At 40.2% G+C, this 21,285-nt stretch overlaps 2 protein-coding genes across 3 annotated transcripts in view; one reads left to right on the forward strand and one right to left on the reverse strand.

The window, feature by feature from the left end:
* CCDC167 (coiled-coil domain containing 167) overlaps nucleotides 1-10,225 on the forward strand; it is a 51,049-nt gene extending 40,824 nt beyond the window's left edge. Inside the window, exons 3-4 of the mRNA XM_060754077.2 lie at nucleotides 1,019-1,071; nucleotides 9,701-10,225. Coding sequence (XP_060610060.1) covers nucleotides 1,019-1,071; nucleotides 9,701-9,804 — 157 coding nt within the window. The 3' untranslated portion in view covers nucleotides 9,805-10,225. The remainder of the gene's footprint in view (nucleotides 1-1,018; nucleotides 1,072-9,700) is intronic.
* A 2,230-nt stretch (nucleotides 10,226-12,455) lies between these two features.
* CMTR1 (cap methyltransferase 1) overlaps nucleotides 12,456-21,285 on the reverse strand; it is a 40,382-nt gene continuing 31,552 nt past the window's right edge. For both annotated transcript variants that reach the window (XM_060754075.2, XM_060754073.2), the window contains exons 23-24: nucleotides 20,989-21,097; nucleotides 12,456-15,853 (exon numbers count right to left, since the gene is read on the reverse strand). In XM_060754075.2, coding sequence (XP_060610058.1) covers nucleotides 15,652-15,853; nucleotides 20,989-21,097 — 311 coding nt within the window. In that variant the 3' untranslated portion in view covers nucleotides 12,456-15,651. The remainder of the gene's footprint in view (nucleotides 15,854-20,988; nucleotides 21,098-21,285) is intronic.

Here is a 21,285-nt window from a genome sequence, read left to right on the forward strand (position 1 = left end):
GTATGAAATAAATTAATAAAATAAACTTTACTGTAGTAGATAAGGTAATGAGCTCATGTCTGAGCTTTACCATCACAGAATGTAGCTGTAGCTATCACTGGACTTACTGTTCCTGTATGAAGTTGTTTTTTAAAATAGTAGAAAGATATTGTTAGACAAAGACATGCTCTCACACATACTAGGTTTATATAAAGGAGTGTTCATCTGATGTACGTGTTGAGAGAGTGGGCTTATTAACAAAAGACCTTCCCTACAAATGTACAGCGGAGTAACTTGTTAGCAGCAACGTGACGCAGCACCAGTAGCCCAAAGTGATAAAAGGAACAAAAACACAGAGATCCGTGTTCTCTCTCCCATAGGAGGCTTTTCTTTGTAGTATTGCTGCACTATTTACAAGAACAAGGTTTCTGTAACATAAATAAACTTCTTTACACTTCCTTCTTTGCTTCCACGCTGGGCTTCTTTATGCAGATAAACAGCTTCACTCTCACAGAGCCTCCCCTCACACTGAACTTACTCAGGAGCTTCACACAACAGCTTTACACATGAGACCTTCAACCTGGGGCTTCTCTCACTGAAGCTTCTCACAGACTAAGGCCTACCTCACACTGAGATAATCTACTACAGAGGCCTGCTTGAGATATTGCATCCATTTAACCCTCTCAATGCTTGACTCACATTAAAAACACCTAGTTATTTTATTTTTTTACTATTTATGACAGTATGATCACCAGTAGAGCCTAATGTGGCAAAATAAATCCTGAATACTATTGGAAGCACCTTCTAGAACAGACACAATTATTGAATGGTAAGTCAATAATTACATAAATCCCAGTGATTTGGTGTGTCTAGCTTCATTAGGACTACTAATAGGATCCAAGGAATAAGCTTCCCAGTTGACCGGCTGTGTCACAAAACTTTAATCTTTGTTATCAGAGTATTTTTTCCGGAAATCTTTCCTTGTATTTTACATCTTTTTCCCCAGAATATCTAAAAAATCTTCCTCCTATTCTTGCAGAGAGTCACTGGAGAAAGAAAAATGTCTGCTAACAAGCAAAGCTGAAGCATATGGTAAGAAATGTATCATGGTCATTTCTTTTGAAACTACAATCACATAAAATGCATCTTAAATTGCATTTGACATGGTAGACTCAGGAAACGGAGAAGCAGAGAAATTGAAATAAGTCATTCAACTATGCTTGAGGGTTTGTTTTTGGGTTTTTTTGCCAGGAGGGGGTGTTAATAGATGTATCTAAGGACTTCATCCCACAAGTGGGGGGGAAAGTGGAGGGAATCATGTTACCCCATTCCCTCCTGTCTTTTCCTGTCTTCTGGGATGGCAAGCTATCCCACATCCTTACCATGTCAATACCCATCTTTCTTTCATTTTTCTGTTGAAGATGGGTTTAGGGCTCTGTTTCCATGTACTGCAGAAATGGAGCTCCATGGAGTCCCACCAGAAGAGCCCTTACATCATGTGGGGTTTTGTCCCACGTAGTGTAAGGGCATTTCTGTGGGATGAAGTCCCTAAATGACTTCTTTTAATATGGTAAGAACCAGGACTCCTCATGGTGCTTGTTTAAAGTTTCCATTAGCTCCAACCTGTCTGGCCAGTGAAGAAAGATGATGGGCGCAGAAATTATTTGCAGGGCCAAAGATCCTGAGTGCTCCTTGCCAAAGAGCATGAGAAAGCAACACTAAAAAATACAGAGTGGGTGGTCAAAAGATATACAGTTCTGTTTAAATAGCACAGCTATTTCTCAGAATTGAAGATGCTGACTATTTCAGCTTCGAATGCTAAGCTTTTGAATTTTTTTTAAAGCTGGGCTATTTATGTGTTACTTTCAGGCAAGGGAGGGAAAGAAGAAAGGATGTTGCATTTTCCGTTTATAAGATGCAAGGGAAAGTCTGACACTGCAGGCTAGTGGAGAAAGAAGAGGAGAGGAGACCTCTTGTGGTTGTTGCTCTTCCTGGCTTATAATAACCTCAACATATTCAGATGGTAAAGCATCAGTCCACAATGTCAAGTCATAGTCAAGGATGATAATCCTGAATGACAAACCCAACCTGGCATGCATAACTGAAGCTTGGTTAGGCAAGAATAACAAGGGTCATTTTGACCCTATGCCAGTGGTTCTCAACCTGTGGGTCCCCAGGTTGAAAACTCCCAGAAATCCAAACAGCTCGTAAACTGGCTGGGATTTCTGGGAGTTGTGGGCCAAAACACCTGGGGACTCACAGGTGGAGAACCACTGCCCTTTGCTCATTCGATTTGCAATGAAGCTGCAGGCAAAAGCCTATAGACAGGGATATAGGCGTCATAAGAAAAATTCCTATTGTTATTGGCCTCAGTGTGTGATGGAGTCAGTCTCCTCTAAAAAAATTTAAGAAGAGGCTGGATGGTCATCTTTTGGAAGTACTTTCATTGTGTATTTCTGCACGACAGGATGTTGGAGAGGATGACCCTTGTGGTTTCTTCCAGCTGTATGATTCTATTATTGACTGGAGTAAATCCATGGAATCAATTAAATTTATATATTTGTTGACTCATCATTCAACAACTGATCTAATAGACCTAATAACAACATTATTCAATCCATAGTGAGCTTTTGTGTATATACACTGTATTAAGACCTCGTGTCTCACAACCGGCAATATTTGGATTTTTGCTCCAGATGGGGGGACCGAAATAGACAGAAAATTGAGATTCGGATTCAGTTGTTTTGACACTTAACCTAATGGTCTCCTTGGCTGAGATGAAATGACTTTGGCAGTGGTGTTGATTTCCTCCAAACTGATCATTCTAGGTCAGTTCAGAATTACATGGCCATGGACCTGTCTCAGTTAATATCTGGTCCTATCTGAAGGCACATTTGTGATCTAATTTTGTTGTCCAGGAAGGGAGATATAGCTTACACTGTTCTAAGGAAGGTTCTGCATTAAGAGTAAGCTCAAGGGTAATGACCAAGGTCTGTGTGGTTTTGATGGATGAGTTTCATCTTCTTAAGAGATAATGTGGAGAAGATGTTTGGAGAAGTAAAGCCAGCCATTTGTTTGATGGACCCTTACTCATCCTGACTGGTAAGACGAGTCAAAAGGAAGCCAGTCAGTTAGGTTATGAAGATTGTAAAAGCTACATTGTAAAAGGCCATGTGAGCATTCCTCTAACAGAAGCTGTTGTTAAGATCATTACTGAAGGAACCATCACAAGATTAGTGTCTTGCTGTGCTAAATAACTGTCAGCCAGTCTCCAATCTTCTTTTTCAAACCAAGAAGCTAAATGGTTGGTAGCAAAACAATTCCAGGCTTCCTTACATGAAGTTGATCTTTGCATCCTAGTAAGCTGAGATCAGGCCTACATTGAGAACTGGAAAGAGTGTGCGTGTCGCTGTTGGTTCTGCCGTATGTAATCCAAAGTTCTCATTCCCAGAATAGCCACCTATATGCATACACATATCAATGCAGGAACTGAATTGATTTGAAGTGTCTATCACAGGTATGAGCAAACTTCAACCCTCCAGGTGTTTTGGACCTCAACTCCCACAATTCCTAATAGCCGCTAAGCTGTTGAAGTTCAAACATCTGGAGGGCCAAAGTTTGCCCATGCCTGATCTATCTCCTGGTCTTTGCCTTAACCTTTCATTTTACTACAGTACTGTACTCTAGGCCAGGGCTTCTGAAACGTTTTCATACTTGCAACCACTTTTTACACAAGACCTTTTTGTGTGACCCCAGATATATAGGCTTATAAAATAGATATATAAATTAAACTTTTATAGGGGGGGGGGGATGTGTCATAGTTAAATCTGTGGATATGGAGGACCAGTTGTCCCACAGCAGTAACAATTAGGGTAGGCCTAACTTCCAAGTACACAAAATTAAACTCTGAAGTAAAATGCAATGGCCTTCAATATCTGCTGGGATTTGTTTCAAGTACCCATAGTGGATATCAAAACCCATGGATGCTCACATGCTATCTATATAAATAAAAATGTAATGTTCGTTTGTGGAATTAACATAACTCAAAAACCACTGGACGAATTGACACCAAATTTGGACACAATGACCATCACTCATAAAAACACTGAAAACACAGCAGAATATAAAAAAGTAAAAAAATAAATAAATAACTAAATACAACCTATGCACACAACCACATATATATATGCAAACACACATATATACACATATACACAAATAAATACACATATATACCCACATAAAACACATATACACAGACTGGACCACAGCAACGCATGGCAGGGGACAGCTAGTGATATAAGGGTGTTGTAATATAATGGAATCACCCTTATATATCATAGTATGTGAGCATCCATGGATTTTGATATCCACTATGGGTCCTGGAACCAAACCCCAGCAGATGCTGAAGGCTATGGTTTGCATCAGTAAAATGCCCCTTATATAAAATGGCAGAATTGAGCTTTGAGATATATTGTCAAGTGTGAATGGGTGAATTTTTGGATACAGAGGGCCCATCATATTGTAAGCCAAACTCTGCAGATATATTAGAATAACAAAAATAAATTCCTTCTAGCAAAGGGGTGGGGGCAGTTGAGGAGAAGGACAATAAATGCCTAGAGGGGCTGGCAGGAGTTCCTCCTCCTCCCTTACATACCTCCTTTGTCTTTCCTCCCCCCCCCCCCCCCCCCCCAAATTGTCAGACTGCTTTTATCCTTCCTCATCCACCCCTGCTGACTGCTGGGCTTTCCCCTTCCCTTAGCAGTTTGGACTAGCTTTTTCCTTTCCTCTTTTTACACCCACCGCTGCTCCAACTCTATTGGGGGGGGGGGGGAGCCTTTCTCAACCACAACACTGACCTAAGGAGACCCCATTTGGGGTTGGGACTCAGAGTTTAAGAAGTTCTGCTCATACTTTTTTTCTTATACAGGACTGGTGTCATTCCTGCTACATTAGCATTTGATATCTATCAAATAGCCTCTTCTCCATTGAGGTGGTTTTCATTCCATTAGTTTCAGAATGTAGAACACACCTAAAAGCTTTACATCCTTGGGGGGGGAGAGAGAATTTTCCTTTAATGAATCAATACAAATTAAGTCCATTAACATACCTTAATAAAACAGGCTGTAGCTGCAGAAACAGAAGGTCAAGCTCTTGTTGGGAGCATCATCCCAAAGAAATCATAGTGGTGTGCTTTGCACTCAAGCAGGAGTGAGTATGTTGCAGCCCTTGATTCATATGCAGTCAATGGCCTCTATTTTTGTGTGCCCCTCCCTTGCCCTCCATCAGTTTTTTAAAAAGTCTTGGCATGATTTTTCTGTCAGTTGTAGAGTCAAGAAGAGCATGTAGTGGGACAAAAGGGAACCTGAATTGCTGTGAGTTTTCTGGGCTGTATGGCCATGCTCCAGAGGCATTCTCTCCTGACGTTTCACCCACACTTATAGCAAGCATCCTCAGAGGTTGTGAGGTTTGTTGGAAACTAAGCAAGGGAGGTTTATATATCTGTGGAAGGTCTAGTGTGGGAGAAAATAACTCTTGACTGTTTGAGGCAAGTGTGAGACAAGAGTTTTATTCTCACACACCTGGCCGTTCCACAGATATACACTTGCCTTGTTTCCAACACACCTCACAACCTCTGAGGATGCCTGCCATAGATGTGGGTGAAATGTTAGGAGAGAATTCTTCTGGAATATGGCCATGCAGCCCGGAAAACTCACAGCAATCCAGTGATTCCAGCCTTGAAAGCCTTCGACAACACAAAGGGGAACCATTTGGATAAAGTTTTTGGTTGAGGAGGCTGTAAAGATTTAAGAGGATAGTGGAAGTGATTGCTTCAGACTGTGGTTGAAAGCTCCTGCCCCGGGAAGATGCACAGCAGCATCTTAGGTGCAAGAAATGATTGATAGAGTTGCAGTGAGTAATTGATAGAGACAGCAACAAGGAGTGCACGAAGTCAATAGAGCCTAATTGGGGAAAAGAAAAACACCGGAGTCGCAGCATCTCATCAAGAAATGAGCTCTCATTAGCAACTGCAGTGAATGACATTTTGTGAGCAACCAATGAAAAAATACTGGGTTCCTGTCGACAACACAATGAAAAAATAAATTCTTTCCTCAGTGGGGCATGTCCAATACATTTGAAATCACCATGTTCACTGTGGTTGAATAAGAATTGTGCTGTAAGATATTAGGGGTGCTGAGAGACCCTTTCTTCCTAGAATTTTTTGAGATTTTGTGCTTTTAATTCCTGCCTAAAGTGGGAATTGTATGGCCCACTTGTATGGCCCAATATTCCCATTGATCTGGCTGTACTGGCTAGGGCTGCTGGGAATGGCAGATGAACAAAACCTGGAAAGCTATACAGTTCCCACCTCTGGTTTCAGTGTAGTCATGTACTGCTGGCTTTTGAAAATACACAGAAAATCCAACAAAAACCCTTGCTTTTTCGACCTCTGCCATGTCATAAACTTTGGTTTTAGTTCTTGACTATTTCTTCAGTACACAAAGAAGAGTTGAGGATTAGCAGTCTCCTTTGCAGGAAAATGACTCCCTCCCACTCCTGGACAGACCCGTATTGTGATACAGAGGGGCTGCTACCTTCATGCTTGCTCTTTTCCTTGATGCCTGGAAAGGCTCAGATAATAATTGCTTTCTTTGCCTACCAGATATCCTTGGCTATTTAGGTTGGAGTGCCACCTGCTGGATTATTGGAAATCGGTTTTGTACAGAAAAGAAAGAGCCATTTTTCCTGCTCCTCTCTGGATCTGAATAAGAACCTTGCCTCCTTTATGGCCTTTCCACATTATTAATTATATTAAAATTGCAGTGGCAGATAAATATAGGTAAACTTGGGAGAAAAAATGTAATAATATGCTAAAGGGTCTCCTTTTGAGGTTTTGTGGAAAATACAGATTTGGTGATGTGGAAAATTGGTCCTGGCATAAGAAAAAACTCCATGGGGCAGAGGACTCATATTCTCCAGTCTTGAATCTACTCATGATACATGTCTGTGAAAGTTCCCCTTAAGTATCTCATAGGAAGGACGTTTTAGTTTCTCTGCCACTAACAAGAGTCCAGCAGCAGAGCATCTTCCTAAGGTTCAAGATCAATGTGCCTCCAGGTTCTCCTGATACAATTTAATCTTGAGTTCGTAAGGTTAGGGAAGGAAGCCATATGCCATTCTGGCACAAGGAGAGGCATCCTGTAATAGCCTCCTGTCTGAAATGAGAACTATCAGTCAGCCAAAGGCTAGACCTTTTGCCCATTTTTAATGCAAGGGGTTCATCTCAGCAAAGCTGCCTTCCTCGGGGAGCTGGTGGATGTAAAGGGACATCCGCCCAGGCCGTTGTATTAACACCCAAGACTTCCCATTAAAATCATACTCCTCTGGCACTTGCAAGCGGCACTGCGCTCTGACCTCTAATGCTGCCGCAGTCAGCAACAATGACTCTATTGTCAAATAAGCAGTCCCCACAACCTAACCTCTCCCAGGAGTTACAAAAGCACTGAAATTGTCTTTGAATAGGCTTGATTGCTGAATAGGACCGCAAAGCAAGTGTAGGAGAGCAACTGCAGCACAGTCGCAGAGCAGCCCTTGACTTAATCTGAAGCTTGCTTTATTTATGACATTTATATATATTTCAACCTCCCACTAAAGATTTCAGGGTGGAACACCTCAGGGTGATCCCATTTTATCCTCAAGTAAGGTTAGATGGAAATGGTTACTACAAATTTAGCCTGTAGCCATGGGGAGCTACTGAGCTTATTCACCGCCACAGTGAACTCGTGGCAGCTGTTTTCTAAATAATTAGCGAAGGCGCAGAGTCTTCTTTGTGAAGTATCTGGGCTGGCAGGCAATTAAATTAGCAGGGAAGCGTCCAATTGATGTAGTTAGCAAAGACCGGTTGGCCCCAGAGCAAAAGAGCATAGACTACTCATGCAGTTCACGAGTCCAGCAGCCACCTGTTTGTGTCATCTAATAATTACTTTTGAGCTGACAGTTTTACTTTAGCTCAAAATAGTATACAGCACACAGACTGATAAATAAATAGTTTGCATTTGTCGGTAAGAGTCAGTGGTTCCCAACCTTTTTTTGACCAGGAACTCAACCAGGGACCACTTGACCAGGAAGCACTTTGACCAGGGACCACTCCCCTACATTAGCACCAAAAGGGTTATGAATCAGTTTTTGGTCAATTTTCAATTCGGTTTGGTTATTTAGGGTGCCAATTCAGAAAATTACATTAGATAGACCACATCAGCTCTAGTTTCTGATACTGAACATATGCCACCCAGTAGTCGCCATCTGCTCGCCCAGAGAGAAAACCATATTTAATAAGCCTCAGCACTATAAGAGGGTTTCATGAGACCAGTCGCTCACGTTGCAACAGTGAGTCTGGGGATCATATTTTAGTTCTTCTGGACCACTGGTGGTCCACGGACCACAGGTTGGGAACCACTGGTAAGAGTATATTAGGGTTCAGAATGCTGGTGAGAAAATAGTTCCATGAACGTTTTCACACTCTGGTCTGGGATCAGCTTTCATCTGTTTTTAAGCTAAACTATTAGGTTGTATTCAGCACTATGGTTTTGCTTTAAAGCTGGGGTGTCACATTCATTTTGTCAGGGGCCACATCAGCCTTATGGTTGTCTTCAGAGGGCCACTGAATTAATAAACAGAGAATCTGTGAAAACAGAAGCCCAAAAGTAATTTTTTTACATAGTGGTCAGTGCTCTTTAGTTCTTACTCAATGTAGGTCCCCAGATGTTATTGAATGACAACTCATCACTTTTGATTATCCACCATGTGGACTGGACATAATCTTCTTCCCAGTTAGAATAACATTTAAACCATAGCCACCCTAAATTCTGGTTTTGGATAAAGGTAAAATATAAATACAATTAGGAATAATAATTTGGGCTCCAAATGGAATCATTGTGTTTTATTCTGAGATACCAAATTGAATCCCACCACAATCCTCCTAAAGTTATTCCAGCAGTCAATATTACAGCACATCATCTGGACATACAGGAGCCATTTCCCTTTCTTCTGTTTTCTGCCTATCTCTCGAAGGATTAATTAGCAAACAGAAACAATACATTGAGCATAAGACCTACATCGGTATTTGAGGTCTAACTGTGTAGAGATAATTTATACAATTTGCTTCCACCCCACCGTGACATGAGAAGAATTGTTTTACTCCAAATTTGCAAAACAGTATGAAAACTTCATCCAGACATACATCAAATGCAAAGTTAAAAACTCACACAGAACAGGATTCCCAGACTCCAACATAACCTGTAGGCGGTACTATTGTATTATAGACCCTGTAATCTGCTTGGTTTGCTTTGAAAAAGTTACACCTCTGTAAGGCATGTAGCAGAAAAGAGTGGGGCATATATTTGTAATAAGAGAAATATAATTACATTCCCAAGGATAACTAAAGGAATTGCTTAGGGAAGACTAAAAGGCTTATAGTCCTCCAGTTCTACAGCAGCAGTTAGTAGAGGCAACACTGGAAGAAACAGAAGATGCTTCTGGCAGTGGAACAACATTTTCAAACTGCTTAAGAGATACCTAAAATCCTCGTTTGGCAGGCTTGCGTAAAAAAAGGCATTCCTAAAAAAGCTTAAGGATGAGACCTTGATTTTTTAAAAGTACAGTAATTTTATTTTGATGTAAAAGTGACATCTTGATTAAAAAAATTGGTTTTTTTTTTCAGAGAAAGAACTAAAAGTCCTTCGCCAGGAGAATCGCAAGATTGTTGCACTTTCAGCCGCCATCGTGCTCTTGGTTGTTGTTATTTACACCTGCTGGACAATGTGATTACTTGATGGCAAGTTCTTCCTCCCCTCACCAGATTAACTCAAAGGTGCAGTCACCTTCCCAAGTCACTTTGACACATCTTAGTCATCACAGGCAATTTCATTGCTGACACTTGAAGAAAATTAGCAAAGCACAAACAGTTTTTCAGAAACATGGGGCTATTTGGTAGTAGAGCCGTAGTTACAGGATAGTTTTTGCAAAGGGACAGCAGGATGTCATTTTACTATCTGTTTCAGCACCAGGTGAAAACTGTGTTGTTCACACAAGCCTTACTGTGGATGTCTTTATAATTTTAATGTGATTTTTCCCCTGTTTTGTATCTGTATTTTAATGTCTGTCTTTGATCTAGTCAGTGAATTTCTGCTACAGAGCAGCCATAGAAGCAGGGTTAATAAATACAATTTACTCTAGTAATCAATAATGTCTTCATTTGTCTGCTCTTAGAAAAACCTCCTGTAATGTCTTGAATGTTCCTGTATCAGTCATTTTAAAGTTGAAGCCTTTTGTTTTGCCTAATTGTTTCCTTTAAGCTTCATGTGCCCACTTCCAGTCCTTGCATCTTTCTCTGCTCATATTGCATGGAAAGGACCCATACGCAACACAGAACCTGTGTCAAGTATGAAAGCTATATTCGTTTATATAGTTCTGTCATGGAACTCAATGTAACATCTTCAACCGATCAAACCAAATTTGATAAAGCAGTAGTTGATGCCAAACACATTTCTGAACCTGATAGCATTCACAAACCTTTTGAAATATAAGGCAGGGTTTATCTAACAGCAGAGATCATTGAAGCTGAAAAGATCACTGTTCTCATTGTGAAACCCAACCTCCTCTTCTCCTTTCTGAAAATGCCTTTGAACACAGAACATGTTCAAACATGCATGCTGTCAGTTCAGCCAGGGCAGCTATGCATGTTTCTCTGATTTCGCACTTGCTTTTTAAATGTCTTGGTTTCTCATCACGCTGTGTGCACTTTTCTCACTCACACAAGTACTGTATTGATTTTGGAGGTTTTTCTATTTCAGGCTTCCTTAACCTCAATACCTGAACATTCAAAGGCTTTTCTATTGAATAGCTTTGTATGTTCTTCCTCTTTAAAAACGTTTGCTTTATTATTGCCTGGCCACAACATTTTGACCACACTTTGATGCTGCTCAGCTATCCATGTCTCTATTTTCAGCCGAACTGTTAAGACTTGCAGAGAGATGGCAGGTTGCTACAGATAACAAAATCTGCAGTACTACGTATTAATGGGTCTAGTTTAAATTTTAAGAATTGCATTTTAATCCCAAAATTATTGAAGCCTGTATACTCCACATTACTTATAACCTCATAATTGTTAATGTGCGTCCCTGTGCTTTTAGTCTGGAAACACACTTTAATCAACTGTGGTCTCGTTACTCTATTTTGTATATAACTTGTGTGTTTTAACTTTAAGTGGGAGATGTTATAGTTGTTATCTCTAATAATATTTACTATAGTCATCCTTTAAATTCCTCTGCAAATTCCCTGAAAGAAAACGTTCCTAATGTGATTATTTCTTTGGAGTAATACCTTTGTTTACACATCATACTTTGTCTGAGATTTGTTTAAAGTGACCAGACTACAAATTCTAAGTATCCTGAAACTACATTTTCTTCAGTGAGTTGGGGTCTTGGTGTAAGGAAACTTTAGTTGGCTAATTGTATGATCACTTTTATTTTAAATGCAACGCATCATTTTGAACTTCCCTCTATTCTATATATATATATATATATATTCTGTTGGAATGCCTAGCTCATTTGCTTAGGATTTTTTGTGCGTGTGTCAGGAGTGACTTGAGAAACTGCAAGTCGCTTGCAGAATATATATATATATATATATATATATATATATATATTATATATATATATATATATATATATATATATATATATATTCTGTTGGAATGCCTAGCTCATTTGCTTAGGATTTTTTGTGCGTGTGTCAGGAGTGACTTGAGAAACTGCAAGTCGCTTCTGATGTGAGAGAACTGGCTGTCTCCAAGGACGTTGCCTAGGGGATGCCCGGATGGTTTACCATCCTATAGGAGGCTTCTCTCATGTCCCCAAATGAAAAGCTGGAGCTGACAGACAGGAGCTCACAGCGCTCCAGATGTGAACCACCAACCGTTCAGCCAGCACAAGGGTTTAACCCATTGCACCACCGGGGGCTCATTTGCTTAGGCTAAAATTAGTTGATAGCTAAAGTACTGAAAAGAAGTTCTGGAAAAGGGACCTATCCCTCCATAAGTAAAAGCCCAGAGTCTAGATTCTTGCATCTGCAGGCTAGACACTAAAACCAATCATATCAATTAGAGCAGCCTAAATATTATAAATACAGACAGCACTTAGCCTGTCCTGTCCTACTGCACATAAAGGGACAGAGTCCTATTCATCACACTATTTATAAAATGTTTAGGCCAGAGTTTTGTTTTTCTTTGAACAGTCTGTATGAGCCAAGAAAAATGAACATTATGGAATTATAAGGACTATATAGGAAATGAAGAAACAAAAAGAAAAAGGGAATAACCACAAGTAAAACCACAAGAGCATCACAAAACATATTCTGTCAACATCATTCTCCTTGTATGTGACCTCCCCAAGTGGGTAAAAAAAGATGACATCAGATTACATTATCCATAGGTTCATACCCAGTGTTTTTAATATTCTATCCATATAATTGTCATATTTCTTCTGAATTACCAAAAAGAAGCCATTCTTCAATACTGGAATTACATGGTTCTGGTTTCCATTAAAGTAGTTTGCTTCTTCATGTACACAGCTTTTAAATAAATAGATTTTATATGCCTTCAAAAACCAGAGACCTTAGTACATTTTTGAATGGAAGAATCTTGACTCTCATATGACAGGCAAGGAACAATAGATACAATGGAGATAAATAACGTGATGACAAAGATTTCGTATATTGTGTCCCCCAAAATACAACCTTCCCCACCAATAGCACTCAAGAAATAGAGTAAAACCAGAGGAAGGTTGGTCAGGCAGTAAAAATGTCTGTGAAAATGCTCCCAAGCCAACAAACAGGAAACCCTGAGTATGAACATACTCCTGAAATATTACAATCCTGAAGGGAAAGGTGTGCCCAATACACATCACACTCTTCGGTACTTTTACAAAATTAACACCATAGGGCTCAAGCTGAACGTGCATTTTAATTACTTTCCTTCTATCCTATCTGAAATATAAATCAGCTGCTAATTTGGAGATTAGGCCCCTTGGTGGCACAGCAGGTTAAACCGCTGAGCTGCTGAAGTTGCTGACTGAAAGATTGGCGGTTCAAACCCAGGGAGCGGGGTGAGTTTTCACTGTTAGGCCCAGCTTCTGCCAACCTAGCAGTTCAAAAACATACAAATGTAAGTAGATCAATAGATACTGCTCCAGTGGGAAGGTAACGGCACTCCATGTGGTCATGCCGGCCACATGACCTTGGAGGTGTCTACAGACAATGCTAACGCTGGCACTTCAACTTAGAAATGGAGATGAGCACCACCACTCCCCCAGAGTCGGACATGACTAAATTTAATGTCAGGTGAAACCTTTACCTTTATTTTAACTTGGAAATTAAGCCTTGCTGTTAAGTCCTGGCCAGGCCTAAACAGAGCCATAATTTATGAAAAGTCAGTATGATTTGGAATGAGCCTATTCCTGCCAAAATCACATTGAATAACTATGTGACTATATACTGAACTCCAATGATGACGCTTTCATTCAGGGATGGGCAATACACAGCTTTTATTTAGATCACAAAGTGCTCCATACCCATTTTCATAAACTGGAAGATGTGTGTGCTGAGGGAAAAATGTCTAAGGAAAGAGAAATCGCCATTTCTGGGCACGCACACACTACAATTTTGTTTTGCTCCACGAAGTATTACAAAACTGAAGCCTCCATCCAGGTAGTATCTGCTTGGTGTTGGTATGTAGCCTACAGGAGGCCTGAGGGCAAGGATGGGGATGCATTCATGATTTCCAGAGCTGGTCCACACATGCTGCAAAGTGTCCCCCATTCCTGATTCACATGTCCCCCATTCCTGATGCTCTTATGGAAGAGCAGCTTGACATTTTAAAATAGAATCCCATTCATTTCTAATCTTCCAATGTCTAATGACAGTAATTAAACAAGGCAACTGTTTCAACAGAAGTGAAGCCAAAATGTATGTTGACCTTGCGGCCAAAGTACAGTAGATTAAAAGGGTTGGGCCTATTTCCCTTGGCTAAGTTTTCCTTAACTACAACAAATGGAAGATTTAGGTACTACTTACCAGGAGGTTTACATGGATTTCCAACTGAGATCTAGTTTGAGTGAAGCCACACCTTACTCAACAGAATGTATTTCCCTAAAACTGAACACTGGGTCTCTTTGTCCATTTCCTTCGAGAGGGGCTGAGATTTGGGCACCATCTACACTGCTGTACAGCGTGGACTCATATAATGCAGACTGAACTGCTCTGAACTGAATTATACAAGTCTACAGTCACATAATCCAGTTCAATGCAGTTTATCTGAATTCTGAAACTGCATTATATGAGTGTAGATGGGGCCTTGGATAGTGCCTTTTGCAACAGGAGATCTCAAGAGTTTTCTTTAAGGCACAACCTGGGCAACTGTCCCGCACCACATGCTGGTGAATTTCCTCTTCTTGCAACCATGAGCAAATATTTAGTATCTGCACTGACTTTGAAAATCTTTTGTGGCTTGTCACTGCCTGAATTAACTAGAAAACAAAGAAGACATGCTTTCTTTTTTAAAGAAGTCGTAATATGTGGAAAGCACAGTCTTGCTTCTCTGAATCCAAGAAACCAATTCACAAAACTGGATTCATGAGTATTGAAGAATAACTCTGTTGTGTGTTTTTGCTCCATATGGGATTTTCATTCCAAACACGTAGAGGTTTATTTTAGGAATTAAAATTCCTTTCCTGCAAGAGGGCTGGATAGCTGAAATCCAAGTGTTTCCTCTCTTTCAATCCAATCTATACATCACTCGAACGCCATCCATTTTCTCAGCCCTACAATTCCCCAACACTGAACAAAGGAAAATTACTGGGCATGCCTCAATCCCAAACCAAAGGTGCTCGGTCTAGTCAAGAGTTTGGAGATTCCATTAGAGAAAAATCCTTGGGATTGTAAAACCTGAAAAAAAGGGGGGGGGCAGTAGAAATGAGCATAATACATTTACTTTGCATAGAAGCATAAAATCAATCTCATGTGTCATTACTGACAGCAAGTACACCAAAACTCTTACAATCAAGACCTCCATCTGTTTGGTTTCTTCCTGATAAGACATATCTAAAATTCCAAAGGACAGAGCCATGAAAACAGATAGGGCAAGAATTAGAACTTCTCAGTAAACTCAAATTTGGCTCATCATACCAAAAAAAAAAAAAAGCCCAAGCAACAAACTCAGGTCATTAAAAGCTACCTCTCCCTTTTGTCCTCATTCCTACCCTTAAGGAACTCCATCAGGAACCATGTGGTCCTTCCCTTACAGGTGACATTGTGGAGTTGTGTGCATATTCTTCTTTGATTTGCTGTGCTGTCTGCTATGTGAAGTCCAGATGCAAAGTGTTGAAACCATAGGGGTGGGAAGGAGTCCTAGAGAGGTATGGTGAGCATCAAGGCAGAGAAATATCCACTGATCCAGGAGTCTTAACTCTGTCACCAGCAGCAAAAACTGCCAGGAGCATATGTACAATGCTGTTTTGCAATCCGCAGCTTTGTCTCATGTTTTCTCCACCAAGTCCTCCACCACTTGATCCATGTCCTCTTCCGTGGATCACTCTGAGTAGCTGGAAGAAACTTATGCTAATCTGCAGCTGATGATTCTAACCCAGGCTCCTTCCCTGTCCCCCAAGACTTGGCGACAGTCTGCTCATAGGGTGAATGTTGCCGAATGAAGGATAGGACAGCATCTTTGGACAGCTTCTCTGGGTCTTCCCTTTTTTGAGAATCGTGCACTTTGACGCCATCTCCCCATTCCCAGAAGAGGCGACTGAAGTAGCAAATGCTGTGGACAAAGTAGACAGAAATTAGGGTGGACACCATGGTGAAGGTGATGGAAGGAGCAGTGGACACGGCTGCATATAAATGTCTCCAATCGCTACAGCCTCCACTTGGACAAATCCTGGCATCAGGTGGGAAAGGTGTGGGCAACTTTATATACACTAATGTATCACAACATACTGTTATGTTTGGTTAATTTCCAAAATCTGGCACTGATAATTCTCAAGCATGATTTCCTTGTCCCTTTGCTGCTGCTATATACAGGTAAGTAAAAACATTGGACAGCGGAATAGGAGGATGGGACCCAGTATTGCTCTGTTACTTCTCTACCACACTCCCCTTTTCAACTACCTACACAAAGTAAGCCCACTGAAATATGCCTTTCAAAGCAGAAAAGCATCTGAACTAGCCAGAAGGGCTACACCTAACAAGGAAGTAATCAGGACAATGGCCAGGAGCCAAAGGTATCAACACAATTTGGTGAGGACAAAGAAAATATCTTCTTACCCTTCTACAAACATAATTTCTGTATTTAAAGCCTGAGTGTGAAACTCTCTCTCACAGGCAGTCTATATAGCCTCCTCCCTGCCATCTCCCCACCAGCAGAAGACTTTTACCTATGAAGTTTTTTTGAAGTGTGGATATTAAAAATGGAACTGTAGTGTGTGAAGTATGCTTTTTAAAACTATGCTCTAATCATGTTGTAGGCGTTTTAAATCGTGTTTATATTTTTTAAATTCCCTTTTTAACTTTTGTTACAATGTTTTAGCTAAATCTTTTTAAAATTATTAAACAGCAGAGCATAAATCTATTTATTTACTTACTTCTTTATTGTATTTATAACCCGCCCTTCTCAACCTCATAGGGGACTCAAGGTGACTTAGATATAAAGGCAACAATTAGATGACAAAAATCACACATAATAAAAACATGAACATTAAAACAATCATTAAAACATAATAAAACCTTAAAACCAATTATTTAAAATCACGCAATCCAATATCGTAGTCCGTGGCCATTCCAATTTGTCATTGCACTATTTCACCTTTTCTTATTGCACTGATAGATTACTCATTGAACGCTTGGTCGAACATCCATGTTTTTAGCCTTTTCCTAAAGGTCAGGAGGGAGGGGACTGATTTAATTTCACTTGGGAGGGAGTTCCATAGCCAAAGGGCCGCCACTGAGAAGGCCCTGTCTCTCATCCATACCAACTACGCCTGTAAAAGAAGCGGGAGAGCAGGGCCGCCCCAGAAGATCTTAATCTCCTTGCCAGCTCATAAAGGGAAATGCATTCAGATAGGCAAACTAGGCTGGAACTGTTTAAATTCAGCAACTAAATAACGAAATGAAGTTTTAGCTGCCATGTATCCACTTTTTGTCAAGATGACTGAAAATAAAATTTCCCCTTCTGGCCTTCTACAAAAATTGTACTATAATGTGGTTCAGTTAATGTTAATTCATAGGTGAAGGAATTTGAGACTTACGGAGGCTACATCTTTAATTGCTTAACCTTCTGTACCATTATATCTCCTCGCTTACTGCCAAAGTATGCAAAAACCCACAAAGACTCACCTTCTGCTACTTCTTAGTATTAAGATGCAGCAGATAAGCTACATAATTTGTGTTAGGGCCATGCTCATGTATTTTGCCTGAGTGGCTGTACAGTTAGCGTTATGGCAGAAGGGATTTACTGCCAACTCTGGGCTTGGGATATTCTTCTTATACTTGAAGATGTACCAGTAGTTAAAAGTCATGGGTTCATCAGTCATATTAACATTTTTGCTACCTTTGTTCTAATGCCTCGAGGAAGGCCTAACTTTGCCAAGTTCACAGATCAATTCTTCAGATTCTAAATTCTAAATACAGCACGGACAGACGTGCCAGTCAAATCTATAAATGGACACTGCTTTAACAGAAGCAGTTTTATTTTTGCCTCAATTCAAAGCAACAGAACAGGTAACAGAAAGTATCCAACATACGGAAAGCAAAGTATCTTTTCAGGCTTCTGAGATGGTATGGGAAAGCAATCTCGTAAGAGTCGATATAAAAAAACCTACAGAAGATTTTAGAAAAGTGCAACAAACAGAGTAGGCACAGCAGTAGCTCTCAACTGCTCAGCATGTTTAGTGGTTTAGATAAAGATATTTGGTGCATTCAGATTTTTTAAAAATATATATTTTTTGAATCTCTTTTATTGGTCTGAGACAGATTCTTGAGCTCAGATTGTCCTCCAAGTTCAAAGTGCTATAATTTTGAAGAAACACAGACAAGGCAGCCTTCGAGTCCAACAATTACTGGTATTTAATATTCACAGCCTATTTAGCTACACTGTCCTAGCAGAGCCGTATTAGCACTGTGACAAGAAAATAGATCAGTGTCTAATTACAGCCACATTAACGCTCCCAGACGATAATGCAATACAGCACATCCATTACCAAAGTCACTCATAAGCTTCTACCCATTTTTAGAGCTTTCCTTGAGATTTCAGCTGAAATGCTGTCATGGGATAAGTATAATATGGGGTGGGAGAAGGGGGAGCTGCTATTTGCTGCCTGTTTAGCGAGCTGAAAAAAATTAATTTAAAAGAGCTCTCACAAAATCTTTCAAAACTCACAAGTGCAAGAGAAGTGAGAGATGAGAAGCCAGTTGACAGAGGAGTTCCCAGGTCTCAAGCACTTTCAGATCGGAGCACTAATCTGATTTTTTTCATAGGATTAAAAACAACCTCCTGAGAATGAGATCCTCATTGTCTGACCAATTCATGCTGTTAATCCTTCTCTTCACCTTCTTAGCTTTGGATACGCTATAATTCCTATGTATTACATGTAGCAAATGTTATTGATAAGCCTTCTGACTGAGAAACAGTCCCGTCAACATTTTTTGTCTTTATAAATAGGAAATACTTACCATTATTAAATTTATAAAATTATTGGTTTGTTGTAGGTTTTTTCGGGCTGTATGGCCATGGTCTAGAGGCATTCTCTCCTGATGTTTCGCCTGCACTTTGGCAAGCATCCTCAGAGGATGCTTGCCAAAGTGCAGGCGAAACGTCAGGAGAGAATGCCTCTAGACCATGGCCATACAGCCCGAAAAAAACCTACAACAAACCAGTGATTCCAGCCATGAAAGCCTTCAACAATTCATATAAAATTATTGTTTATTGAAATGGATAAAGCAATGAAGTTACATATAACCTATAGGGCAAAATGCCAAAGAAGAGAGGACAGTAAAGATAAAATAGCACTAGGCCCCAATTGAAGGTGCAAGGCTGATTTGCTATCGAAGCAGGCAAGGAATCTAGATGTAGTAATAATAATAATAACAACAACAAATAAATAAATAAATAAATAAGCCAGAATTGAAAAGTCGACAACAGATCCCAAGAGTAGACTCTGCAAGGAAGCAGATGAAACTATAAATCACATCCTCAGCTGCTGCAAGAAGACTGCGCAAACAGACTACAAGCAGAGGTATAACTCCCTTGCTCAGATGATTCATTGGAACTTGTGCCACAAATACCATCTGCCTGCAACAAAGAACTGGTGGGATCACAAGCCAGAAAGAGTTACAGAGAATGAACACGCATGACTTCCAGATTCAGACAAACAGAGTTTTGGAGCATAATACTCCTGACCTCACAATCGTGCTAAAAAATAAAGTATGGATCGTCGATGTCATAATCCCAGGTGACAGCAGGATTGACGTGAAACAACGGGGAAAGCTGACACAATATGAGGATTTAAAGATCGAACTGCAAAGACTCTGGCACAAGCCAGTCAAGGTGGTCCCAGTGGTGATCGACACACTGGGTGCAGTGCCTAAAGACCTTGGCCTACACTTAAACACAATCGACACTGATAAATTACCATCTACCAGCTGCAGAAGGCCACCTTACTGGGATCTGCACGCATTATTTGCTGATACATCACACAGTCCTAGACACTTGGGAAGTGTCCGACGTGTGATCCAATTCAACAACCAGCAGAGTGTCTGCTGTGGACTCATCCTGTTGTGTTTCAAATAACCATCATCATCATCATCATCATTATTTAGATCCTGCCACCATCTCCCCTAAGGGACTCAGGGCGGCTTACAAGGCACTCCAGGATGCACATAGATGTATCCTAGCATTCTACTGTAGAAAGCTTCCCAAAATATAATGGCTTATCTTATAATCCTAGGCCACAAATCCTGTTCTCTTCTCCCTGAATCACTACTTCAGTGTTACTAATGGCATCTCCAAAGCAAGGATCCCAATAATTGAGACACAAACACAACTGAAATTCATAGAATCAGAGTCAGAAGAAAACGGGACATCGTCTACCCATCCGCTATGCAGGAAAAGTACAATCAAAGCAACCTAATGAGATGTTATATTGATATTTAACTGTTTATTATGTTATTATTTTAATTGTTTTTTAACTGTTTTTATGATGTTGAGCATTGAATTTTTGCTATTGTTAACTGCTTTGAGTCACCCAAGGGCTGAGGAAAGCGGTATATAAATGAAGTAAATAAATAAATAAATAAATAAATAACCCCAATAGATGGGCATCTAGCCTCTGCTTAAAAGACCTCCAAACTGGTACTTCATGGCAGCAAAACCAAGGATCCTCAGTGAGTTACTGGGAGAGTAAACCTCCTCTTCCTCCACAAACTGATTGTAAAGCAGATGTGATAATTGCTATGAGAAATATTTGTTGCTGTCTGCATTCAACATCTGATGAGTGTAAAGCAAACATATAGTGCTTTCTTGGCAAGATTTGTTCAGAGGGCTGGTGCCTTTGACTCCCTCTGAGGCTGAGAGAATGTGACTTGCCCAATGTTGAACCATGGGTTTTTATGGCAGATTGGGAATACAAATCCTGGTCTACATAGCTGTACCGTGCTCAAATCACTACATTGCTGGCTCTAATGAGAAATATAGTGCTTTGTACAAATACAACGGTTCAAAACATTTTTACAACTTCCTTAAATAAGAGAGCAAAGCCTAGAAAAGTAACTTCTATGGACATTAGCAGCTTACCACTACACAGTTTAAATGAGAGCTATGTAGTACAGGAGTAAAAAATGTTATTATCACTAGCCTCCTATTCTTCTCAACTAACTTAGCATTATCAGCCAGATGGTACTCACTGAAATGGTGCAACAGATTCTGCGGGAAGCTCGTATGTGGAAGTATGTGTTGTCTTGTTGAAGAAAAATTTCCTGTAAGAATTTTTGCTAAATGCCATGGTCCAGGGATCTGTGAAGAAAAGCAAAGAGGTCAGATCAAAACTAGAAATGTGTACATAAACATAGGAAACACAAACAGCAAGTCTATGTGTATGTCAAAAACCTGACTGCTGACATGTGCATTCATCCACTGTAGGAACACTAAATCAAGGTCCCACATGTTATTATTCTCTCCTTCTATTTACCCCAGAAGATCCT

Source organism: Anolis sagrei, chromosome 1, assembly GCF_037176765.1.
Source record: "Anolis sagrei isolate rAnoSag1 chromosome 1, rAnoSag1.mat, whole genome shotgun sequence".
Taxonomy (NCBI): domain Eukaryota; kingdom Metazoa; phylum Chordata; class Lepidosauria; order Squamata; family Dactyloidae; genus Anolis; species Anolis sagrei.